At 41.8% G+C, this 12,446-nt stretch overlaps 1 protein-coding gene across 1 annotated transcript in view; it reads right to left on the bottom strand.

Annotated features, from left to right (window-relative positions):
- Positions 1 to 325: 325 nt before the first annotated feature.
- Positions 326 to 12,446, bottom strand: part of LOC148011503 (uncharacterized) — a 48,321-nt gene continuing 36,200 nt past the window's right edge. The window contains exons 2-4 of the mRNA XM_087670450.1: positions 1,245 to 1,296; positions 857 to 977; positions 326 to 769 (exon numbers count right to left, since the gene is read on the bottom strand). Of these exons, the coding sequence (XP_087526576.1) occupies positions 425 to 769; positions 857 to 955 (444 nt within the window). The 5' untranslated portion in view covers positions 956 to 977; positions 1,245 to 1,296 and the 3' untranslated portion in view covers positions 326 to 424. The remainder of the gene's footprint in view (positions 770 to 856; positions 978 to 1,244; positions 1,297 to 12,446) is intronic.

Here is a 12,446-nt window from a genome sequence, read left to right on the forward strand (position 1 = left end):
GATGCCATGCAACAATAACAATCCCACGAGGGCACACTTGGGTTCAAATTATGTGTATCATATTCCTGATGCATTGATTAAAAAACTCAGTGGGGCATTAGTTATATTAAAAAAAAGAAATCAAAGGTTGTGACTTGTCCTCTACACGGTAGATTATGGATGACATGCATACTAGCAGCAAGCTAAGAATTCTACCTCTAAGCAAGCATAGAGACAAGAAACTCAAACGTGGATCATGCAGATAAAAGACAAACTCCAGCACTGTACTTGCAATATGCATTTATCTGACACATTACTCATTTGGCTCATTCTAAGAGTTCTCATAAAAGACATGAAAAAGCTAGACAATGTTCAGATTATTACTACATTTTGCTTTTGATATAACCGTAATGCAGTGAAACTAACATTTGGAGCACATACAGCTCTAATCCCTGGATGTGTAATCTGCTACGTACGAGTTCTCAGAGTTCTTTTCACCAACCAAACATGTGTCTTCCTCTCCTTGTAAACCCACATTCTTCCCTTCAATGATGGCATCTTCAGCCATTGAACCCATGGGACTTACTAAGTCTCTGGATGGAGCCACTGTTTCTGTGTCCACGTTTGGGCCAACACAAGATTTATGGTCCTCTTCTACAGTAGATGGGTCCACAATAGCATCGCCCACATCATCACCACTGGAACCTGGAACTTCAGTACATCCTTTGGCAGTTGGAAGTAAATCACTTCCTTTAGACATAACAATTTCTGCTGCCCGTCGAAATGCCTCCTGTAAACACGTCAAACATGAGGCTGTGAAGTGCATAGATCAGGACTTCAAGTAGTACCAAGTTATACAGAACTTAGAAAACAATACCTGGATGCCTTCAACAGGTAGTGCAGGCTCTTCCAGTCCTGCATCCTCTAGCCTAGGAGGATGTATCGCAAAGTAATCCGTATTTCCATTTATTTCCATAGTTGTGCTACCACCAAGAATCCTGCAAACAAGTTTCAACAATAAAGATTCACGGTGCTGGGTGCATCTTCCAATGGCAAAGATAACACATAAGCATGAAGAACAAGAATAATAAAATAGGAACCTCTATGACAAGAAAAACCCATACAGTTGTGTGCATCTCCTAAGGATTAATGTTGCATGAGCATGAAGAATAAGATGAATGAATGTGGAATATCAAGCTAATTAAATGCTGCTCATATAGTTAGATCAAATACCAGCTGGGCCGCTACATGCACTGTTTGTTTACCTTGGACTCAAAGCCAATCAATCAGAAAATGTGGAAGATGGCAAGTTGCAACCTGTATGCAAGAGCATTAAATTAGCATATGCTTTAACAGCCACAAAGAAAAGCTATTGCAAGAAGCTTTGCCGAGGTTTATCACTCACTCACTCGCACATACTTGGAAATGATACACGTCTGTGCAATAAATAATAAATTGTCCTGGATAATGAGACCAAAAAGAAAGAAAACATTTCATAGATGACAAAGCTCTCATATCATCCCAAACTGTCGTCCACAGTATACAACATGGGTGGCAGGATAATGCGACACTACACCATGATATCCAATGTGGTGAAGTAATATCACGTTGTCCTTCAATAGTAGGATATCATGGTCTTATCCTGTTGTGGTCTGGGAATGGATCCTTGAGATCAAGGGTGTCAGTCAGCACATAACTCCACATCTTTGTCCAGGGTCACCCCTTTCCAAAAGCACATTTAATAGCTTGAGGTCCAAGGAGGGTACATGGATCAACTCTCGTAGCTCTATCCTCTATGCACACTTTATCAAGCTCACATGTAGAGATAAACAAGGAAATCTCACATGAGCCCAGTTTTATGGTTTCTTTATTTGGGCCAGTTGTCTATGGCAAGCCGGCCTAGGCCATCGTTACTACCTAGCTTTCCTTGCTAGTTTCTAAGTCAAATCTCAAAGATGTAAACATCATCTTTGTTAACTTAATCAGCTTCTGTTTAAAATCTAAGCATTTACTGCCACTCATATGCCATGGGCATCACATTTCACCCTGTGAATCTTTCATGCACTTGTTTCACAAACTTTTGTATCTCACAACTTGAGAAATCTTGAATCCTTCAGAAAAACACAGTAACTTGTGGATCGGGGCTCCTCCACATATTTTTAGGCTTAGCAATTATTACACATGAAGATTTATATAAACATGCGGGCTGTTAAAATTCTAACTACTCCATTCTAGGAGTCTAACCAGCTCTCTCAGCTAATATTTGGGGAGGGGAGACACACAAGCAACCCCCCCACCAAGGCCCCCCTTTTTTCTTTTTGTGGGCTTTCAGGTGTGTGTTATCTCCCACAAAAAATTTCAAAAAGTTTAATTCCTATCAGAAGGATGGTCACGTAGCCACAGCACAAATGTCTTATCATGGAAATCCCACAAACCCATCGTTAAGCACACAAAATAAAGACCTTATTGGCACTTTTGCATCTTTGGACCAAAACACAGATCAAACTTATAGAGTGCCTTCAAACAAGTGGAAAAAGTGGCTTTCACTAGAGTAACATCATCATGGCATGGCAACATGCTCAACAAATTGGCCACTATCTTTCCTTAACACATACTTGTTAGCATTGTACATATCATGGTGACATGTGGCCCTATTAGCTTATCCTTGGTGGACATTATAGTGAGCTAGTGGCACATTATAGGGCCAGCTTGAATGGACCCACCAAATCAAGGGAGTTGAATGTATCCCAACAATGGGACCATGCAACCAAGCTTCCTTTTGGGGAAAGGGTGGTAGAAAACCTGATTAATCACTAACTATAGCAAGCATAAAATTCACATAACCTGAAAATACAAATGTTACCACTTAATCTTGGACTTTGGACAGTTGGCCCCAAAATTGGTGCCCCTTGTGGTATTTCTTGAAGTTGTATTGCTTAAGGTTGAAGTACATTGAGATCCAACTTGATCTCCTTCAATCTTTAATGCATCTTGCTGTCCAGAGCAACTAGTAATCCTTCAAACCAATTTGCTTGAAATTATCTGAAATCCCCCAATTTCAACTACTGAATTTCAAGTACTAGGCCCCAATTTTTGAGTACTCTTCCCAAGGTGGCTCATAGACCTGAATTTTTGCTGTAAATTAGGGTTCAGCATTAGAATTTCTTCAATTGCACCCTCTTGAGACTGAATTTAGCTGAGATCTCTTGAGGGAAAGTGTGAATAGGCTAAGAGAATAGAGAGGAAGCTGCAAATAGAGAAATTTCAGAGTTTCATCACCCAAATTGGCTGAAATTGAATGCTACCCTACTATAATGGCTGATTGACTACGACCCACCATCAAGAAGAGCCCCACACGCAATCATCTGCCCTCGTGGGCCCCAAATTGTTGTCAATTGCCTCCACAATGCTAGAAGAGGCTCCACAAGACTCTAATAGCCTTTCCCCGCCTTACATGGGCAAGTTTTGCCCAAGTGGCAGTCTTCTAAATGCATTTTTCAACAATTTTCTGCCCAATTACATTAATTTGTAAAATATTAATTTTAAAAATTAATGGCAAGTGAATACTATCCCCACAAGGAACACTATCCATGTGGCACCTTGTTACACATCATGCAGCATTACTCTTTGCATCTCATTGTGTAGAGCACCTCTGACAAGATCCTAAGCTATCTCCATGTGACATTAATGTGACATTAAATATCACTTTTAATGTCACATTAATGTCACACTCCACCAATAGTTCCTTTATCACCCACCACACCTCCAGACTACTTCACCCCTTTACCTTTTCACCCTTTTCCTTCATCACCAACACCCATAGGTGGTTGGGATAGCTTATCTGGTTTGTGATGTAGTGGACCTAACCATACCTCATTTAATGTGGTTCCATCTGCATTTGCAAGTATTGGTAGGCCACTAGGCAATCAACGAGCACCCTTGGTCCAATGCCTTGGCCTCTCTAGGGTGATCACGTTGGACCCCCATACGAAGATAGCCATCACCTTTGTAGTCTTGATAGGGCACAAGGCAACTGACATGCTTGTTTGATTCCCTAGCTAGGTGGAACACCCTAGGATAAAAATAGACTTGAGCTTTTCTTATAGTCTCTTTCTCATTCCAATTTTAGGCTTGAGAAGGGGTGTTGAGCTAAAAATAGCATCATAAACTCATTAGCTCTTTATTGCAACCCCAAAACATTCATTTAAAAAAAAACATGTTCCTAAAGAGTTTCCCTGTCCCATAAGCCAAACACTGATTTGGGAGAAACCACTCATCTATAAATTAAACAAGTTGTCCACCATTCAGCCTATCCCATGTTTGCAAATCATCACTCTTCACTAAAGATTTCAGCCATCAGCCTTCTTTAATTACTACTATGGTGATCCTCAGCTAGATCCCACCACCCTGGCAACCCAACCAGTCCGTGTTTCACTCCGGATTGTTGTCATTTCCTTCTCTAGCTACTACTGCTAGCGAGGTTATCTACCATCTATCACATTCATCCAAGAGGTATCTTGCAATTTGCATTTGCTGCCATAGCTTGCTGCCTTCATCCAACACCTATCTCTACTTGCATTTTGCAATTGATCAAGCTGCCCTGCATCAATATACCCTTATCCAACTATCACCTAACTATTATCAACCTTGGGTGATCAATTTCCAACATTTTTTGGATGGTACACTGCTGCATCACATCATTACCACCCTCTCCAAGGAGAAAAGTTGGTTTCATGGTTCCATTGCTAGGATACCATCAAATCCTTTGAATTGGTAGGCCCGATGCACTTGATTGAAATAAAGTGTATGTGAATTTTATGCTTGCTATAATTATTGTTAAATCAAGTGATTACTACCCTATTGGAGAAAGAAGGCTGGTTTCAGCTATCCACTTAAAAGACATGCCCTTCTTCTACAAAGCATGCAAATTTTTGATGCAATTTTAGTAAAGTTGTGCATATGCTTCCTATAATAGAAACATAGACCCAAGAAACTATAGATCTCACGCACATTCTTCAAAAATGGCCATAAGTGTATTGCATCAACCTTTGCAAGATCCGTACGAATGCCATCAGCCCATATAATGTGCTCCAAAAAGTGAATCTCATACAAGAAAACCTCACTCTTCTTGTCATCTATACCTAGCCTATGCTTACACAATTCTTCGAACACAATGTTAAAATGCCGCCTATGCTCTACCCCATTCTTTGAATAGACAATTATGTCATCAAAGAAAGTGCCCACAAATCCCCTATGTGGCTTGAGGATGTCATTTCTAAAAATGTATATTGATTTTTTGGGTAGCTACCGCCTAAAAGGCCAAACGATCATGGCATAGATCTTAGCCCTAGAAGTAGCCCTCCTAATAAGCCATCTCATAGGGCAAGTGCAACCCAACAAGAGAAGATAATGAGTCAAGTGAATGAACTGTTAGAAAAAGGGTTGATTCAGCCCAACTTGTCTCCTTTTTGTTCTCCGGTGCGCTTGGGTCAAAAAAAGGATGAATCCTGGCATATCTGCATTGGCTATCACACTTTGAATAAAATCACGATAAAGAATCGATTTTGATCCCTTGGATGGATGATGTTATGGATAGATTGTAGAGGGCAGTCATATTTAGCCAAATTGATTTAAAAAGTGGGTATCATCAAATTTGTATTAGACTAGAGGATGTTCATAAGATAGGTTATGGGACATCTTTTGGGTTGTATGAATCTCTTGTTATACCTTTTGTACTTACAAATGCTCCTACCATATTTAATTGGATGATGGAGTTACAATAGTAATAACTCTGTTGCCCATCCAATTTGGCTGAATTCTACTACCAATGGCTGAAAATTGCTGAGATGTATGTTGAGAAGTTGGAGGAAGAGAGATATGACTCTACACTCCCAATGAAGCATCAAAGATGAATGCATTCCTCATGGTCCATATATGCCAACAACCCCAAAAGCATAAGAAGTAATAGAGCACTTTCATATCAGCCTGCACAGGATCCACAAACTTCGGATGTCAAAAGACCTGATCTTTTGGATACTCATGGTCTTACATGACTAGGTATCCATGTTGTGTTTATACACAATGGAATGACTATGGAGAATTCTTCCATAGGCATGGTTCTTTGGACAAGTACATGGGAGGGTAAGCTTTATACACTCACAACCCTTGCCACAAGGATTTCCCACGAGCTAGGAGTGCTTTGGCATGCCCAATATTGAGGGGCAAGCAGCATAGGTAGCCCCATCCACAAGTTGCCTCTCGTAGGCTTCTACACTACTGTTTGGTCCACATCGACTCATGCAGTCCTATGTGCATGGCCTCCACTGGGAAGGCCAAGTATTCGATATTGGTCGTTGATGACTTCAGCCGTTATGTGTGGCCTTATTTTTTGGAGTACAAGAGCGAGGTGTACTCCAACTTTTGCAATTGAGAAGTGTTTGTGGAAATGCAAATGTCTTTCAAGGTTTAAGGCATTCGAGCAAACCACGACACGGTGAATTTTGTTCTAACCTTTTTTCTAAGTTTTGCAAGGATAACAACATTCGGGTAGAGTACTCCCAACTGAATATACCATCCAAAAATGGTGTAGAGGAGAGTGCCAATTAGACCATGCTAGAGATAGCCCGATCAATGTTGACACATTGGGGTCTACCTCACTCCCTTTGGGGTGAGGCAGTAGCTACTACGGTTCACATCTGCAACCACTAACCGGTCTCCTACCTTTGTACTACAGGATACGACTCCCCATGAGGCGAAAAGAAGCCTTCCATTTTGCATTCCACATCTTTAGTGCGATGCTTTTGTCCATGTGGACAAGAAGAAGAGAGGGAGCAAATTTAACTCCAATTTGAAGAAGCTTATCTTCATGGGCTACAACATGACCATGAAGGGCTATCGACTCTATGACCGGAAGAAAAGAATGTTGGGAATAAAGAGCCATAGTGCCTTTTACATGTGCCCGTGTGAACACACCCTTAGCACATTTGTACTTTCATATATATATATCTATCTAAAAACCTAAAGAGATACACTTGCCATTGTACCCAAGAACGTCATGCTCACTCTTCTCTCTACTCTGCACACACACACACACACACACACACACTCTCTCTCTCTCTCTCTCTCTCTCTCTCTCTCTCTCTCTCTCTCTCTCTCTGTGTGCTGTGTGAAAGCATTGCGTGTCTCGATCCTCGCGCTCTTTGTCTTAACAAAGAAAAATCAAGGTGAGCAAGGACATGACCTTTGATGAGGCTTCAGCCTTCGATGATCCTACTAATGGTTTTTCAACGAGTGGTTCTTGGTCTTTAACTAAACCCCCCCCCCCCCTCCCAAAAAAAAAAGTTATCAGTCCCTCCCCATCCTTCCAAGTATCTATCCGCACTTTTCTTCGTCTACAAGTCCTTCCTCTCCTCACTCTCCACCTACTTCCCTTCCTCCTTTGACAATTTCTACTACTTTGTCTTCAAGTATTCCTACTCCATCCCCATCCCCTTGGGTTTCTTCTAGGATTATTGAGCCATCAAAAGGGGAGCCTTCCTCTTCAGATGAGGGAGACTTACGAAGAGAAAGGGAGACTTACCTTCACCTAGTAAGGGGGAGTCCCTATCCCAAACAAGTACATTACAGGTACCGAAGGCTACTCAATCTCCTTCACAACAAGACAAGCATATCACCATTCAGTGGTGATATCAACAATTTTAAAACAGTGCATGGTACAAGGTCCCGAAACTTTCTATAAATAGGCAAGCTTCCCTCCATTCCACCCCAATCTCGTTTTGCACATTTTAGGCCCTCTAGCTTTGCTACCCACACCCTGTTCGTGGAGGACATCTCAACCGAAGCTGCCCATTGCTGTCTACATCCATCAAGCATCTATTTCCAGCCCCATCTTTGTGGTAATCATCCCCAAGTGCTATCGCCAGATATCACCCACCTCCCAAGAGGCTGCATTTGCCATCCGGCAGCTATTTCCAGCCCCATCTTTACGGTAATCATCCCCAAGTGTTGTGGCCAGCTGTATACATCCATCAGGCATCTATTTCCAGCCCCATCTTTGTAGTATTCATCCCCAAGTGCTGTTGCCAGCTGTCACCCACCTCCCAGGAGGCTGCATGTGCCATCCGGAAGCTGCACACTCTCCATTTACTACTGCAAACTGCCTAGCGATTGCTCCTACACCTGCATTCGGTCCTTCCAACTGCTGCCCAACACTTTGCACACTTCACACTAGTAAATTTGGTCCTTACTACTGCCAACCACGTTGTCTACACCATTCAAGTATTTGCATTTGCAGTTTTCTATCTCATTTACTACCTGTTTGCATTAGAACCGGCCTCTTGGCTGTGTTTGCTAGTGTTCAACTCTCGAAGGCTGCCTTCACTGCATTTCGGAATCCATCAAGAGTACGATACTCTCTCCCGCTCAGCACCTCTCTCTCGGTCCTCAAGATACAAGAGTACGGGGTACAATCTTCATTCCTACATGGTGAGTGACCCTAACCCTAACTATATTCTTTTGGGTTTATGTTTTGTCATACGCTGTCACACGAAATATGCACAGGAGTTCGTGAAAGTCGCTCATCGCAGGGATGCTTTGCAAGATGGGAGTTTATTGCAATTGCTCATTTTGCCGTTTATAGTAATGATGCTATCGATATCATTGCCTCCTTTGCTGACTACAACGATGATAATGATGATGTGGCTTGATTCAATGATGCTCAGAATGGCGATATGTTAGGTGGAGTGGTCCAAGGTGATATGTTTTAGGCACAACATGGATAACAATACGAGGAGGCCAAGACATAATGATGATGAAGGTGGTTAAACAATACAATTAGGAGCAAGAGTATGATAAGATAGGTTTCATGAGGAGACACATTGTCACCGCTGAAAGAATTCTTATCATCATAAGGCATCTATAAAATCAAGCATATGATTGTTCAATAGCCTTATGCTTGAAACATCAAGTTTACTCATCTTCCTTGCATCTCTTTGTCATCCAACAGGACATTAGTGTAGACTTATTCAGCTCATGCCAAGCCATGAAACACGAACCAAAGGACCCAGCTTTCACTCTTCAAAGGCACAAGGATAAGCATAGGAATAAGAAAAGAAAGTGAAGAGGTAATATTTGGAGAAGGATCAAGAAGGAGAAGGGAATTAAGGTCATATGGAGTATGTTGATCAAGCTAATCAAGCCACTCTTCTCACAAGATAAGGGATTTTCTTCCTCCTTTGACCTTCAAAGCAATCGCCAAATAGAGCTGAATCTCTCTGTCTTGATGCTTTCTCTTGATGCAATGGACAACCTTTGGGCCTTCTTCATTTCGATTGTGCAATCATCCAGCTTCCTTCCCTCCAATCATAATGATGCAAGTAGTCTTTTAGCTTGAAGAAGTTGTCATCTTGCTCTGCTTGTTTGCATTAACGTTGGTACACACAATGCATAGTTAGCTTTTTCCTCTCCGCATTGTCCCCTGGATTGCGAAGGCAAGGCAAGAAATAGGCCTCTCAGAGTGATAGCTATCTACTGATGAGTCCGATGAACTCCCCACCACCTTGGGTCATGCAAGGCCTTTGTCACGAGGACGTGAAAATTTGATGCTTTGCTTATGTTTAATTGCCATTTGATTAAAGGATTAATCAAATGTGTAAATAAAAGATGCACAAGTGAGGTGCTTTTCACAGTTGAAGGCCGAAGGACCTTGTGAAAAAGATGGGTGTCAAAGGCAAAAGTTGTAACAAGTTACACTTGTTAGATTCTAGTTGAATTCTGGTGTCAGTTTGCCCCTAGGACCATTAATTGGCCATTAAGTGTCAATGGTGACACTAGGGACTAGACATTAATTAATGGATTGATGCTTATCCAAGGGTCAATTAATGCATGGGACCACTTTGCGTTGCAAATGGCCTAGCCAATTAATTTTGGATGGGCAAGGTCAATTTTTTGGGCATGGATTAAGGGCTGAATTAATTTTCAAAATTAATTAATTCTGAAAATTAATTAAATGGCTGGAAATTGCTGAAAATGGATTAAGAAAGCTACCACTTGGCAAAACTTTCCCATGCAAGTGGGGGAAAGGCTAAATAGGGCTGAAGGGAGAGGGAAATCTCGTTTTTTCATTTTGGAGCTGTTGGAAAGAGGTGTTGGACTGTTGCTGCCAGCTTTTGGGGCCAATTCCCAGCCATTGGAGACCATTTTGGTGATAGAGATTGCATATTCTTGACCTTGGGAAGCTGAAAATTGCTGCTGATGCACTTTCTCCTAAAGATCACAGTCTCTGATGCTCCTATTGTTGTTGGTGCATCCGTTTGGGGCTGGTACAGCAGGGCAGCTCTGATTTTGATCGGTTCTTCACGACAAATCTCAAAATTTTCCCTCTTTATAGCATTCTCTCATCTCCTTCAGCCTATGCTCAGCCATTCTCAACAATTCTCAGCCATTTGGAGGAGATTTCAGCCATTTTTGGTGGGCCACCTTGGGTTTAGCAAAAATTAGGGTTTAGCAACCACCTTGGGATCCGTGCCAGAGATTGAAGGCTCAAGGGACTGAAATCAGTAGCTGATAATTGAAGATTATCAAGGGATTTCAAGAGCCAACCCATCCCAAATTGATTTGGGGTAACATTTGGCCAACCAAGGGTCAAATTGGAGAAGAAGTCCTAGGTGAATCAAGGGGCAAATGACCTAAAAGGCTTGCTGGTCATTTATGACAGCAAAAGCAATTGTTTAGCAGGAGGAGATTGAAGAATCTCGAGTTGTACTCCTTCCAATTGAATGAAAGCTAAAGAAATACTGCAAGGGGCGCCAATTTTGGGGCCAACAGGGTGTCTACTATCCAAGAATGATATGGTAAAGTGTGTATTTCATTTTATATGCATTTATTTATTGCTGTAATTAACTCTTAAATCAAGTTATCACCACCCATTCCAAGAAGGAAGGCTGGTTTCAACCTCCCTATGATAAGCTGACGTCGAGTGTACAACAATCTTCAGATGACCACTTCAATATTAATACCCACAGATCGCAAGTGCTACTCCGTATTATATGTCTCCTCCTTCCAAAGTCGATGCTTGGCTTCTACATCATTCCTAGTCTACATTTGTTGCTATTCCGTCTCCTCCTTCATGGCCATAGTTCCTCGACAGCATGCAGGCAGGTAGGCAAGAAGGTCTCAGCGTTGTCTCTCCTCCCCCTCGGACTAGTTGCCGCACCCATATCAACCTTCCAACGAATCTACAATACCCGGTCCAAAAAGATCGTAGCTTTTCTTATAAATGCTTATGGCTTTTAAAAGCTTTTTCCAAAGCTATTCTCCTCTGTCGCCGACTTCATATCAATGCGTGTGTCATCCCTCCCCCCCCCCCCCCCAGTAATATCAACAATCGTCAAACTGCCACCTCCAGACTTCCAAGAGCAATTGCCACCTCGGATCCCCAATCGCATAGAGAGCATAATCATGGCACCAAACACTCCTCACTGCTACCGAGTCCTCAAGCTCCCCATACACATAGACACCTTCAGCCTCTCCTCGTCTTCGTCAGCCCCTATCATTCTAACGTAGATGCCTTCATCATCACCCATCCTCCAAAACACAATGATAGGCCCTCTACAAAATCACATGGATTGCAGCATGAGTCATATGATACATCTTCAGACTACAAATAACCCTCTTGATACACTGTGTATTGTCCTGCACGATGATAACATCTAGCTTACAATAAACATGCTCCTTGCTACACCATTGTAATCTGGTTGAAGCTATACTTGGATCCATGTGGAGATGGTGTCATCAATCACGATGATTGCTTCAAAAATAGGGAAGAAAGGCCATCAAGCACTCCATGTTTAATGGTTTCTTCAATTCCAATGTACAAGCCTTCTCTTGTTCACAAGCTGAGCACATAAATTGATCCTTTTCCTTCCTCTAAAACTTTGATGGCACAAGCCTTTTAACATCCAAAGTGTTGCCATTGTTCATAACATAATATAAGGTGAATCTTCATCAATGACACCAATTGCTAAAGTTACATAGCCCGGCATCGCACGGCACCTAATCTTGATGAGACAATGAAAGTAGCAGAAGCGATTGCTGAATGGGGATTAGAGTATATTGTCATTACAAGTGTTGATAGAGATGATTTGCCTGATCAAGGTAGCAACCATTTTGCAGAGACTGACCAACAGCTTAAGGCTCAAAAGCCACATATGTTGGTGGAAGATTCTTTAGTAAGCTAGATAATCAAAAGGTGGCAAACTCAAAGACTTTGTAAGGAATTGCAATTACACGACATTAGTAGTCATTGACTACTTTCCTGAATATTGGATTGCGATGATATTTTTGTGGTTGGGCAATATTCGCTTCCTAAGACCGTTTCCATCAAGTGGCCATCTTCTCCAAAAGGAGAATAGTTTACTTGTATCAAAGTGGTAGGTGAATACAACGATGAGTAGGAACATATCAATGAG

Source organism: Lygodium microphyllum, chromosome 28 (assembly GCF_053477565.2).
Source record: "Lygodium microphyllum isolate KBCC chromosome 28, Lygodium_microphyllum_v1.1.10, whole genome shotgun sequence".
Taxonomy (NCBI): Eukaryota; Viridiplantae; Streptophyta; class Polypodiopsida; order Schizaeales; family Lygodiaceae; genus Lygodium; species Lygodium microphyllum.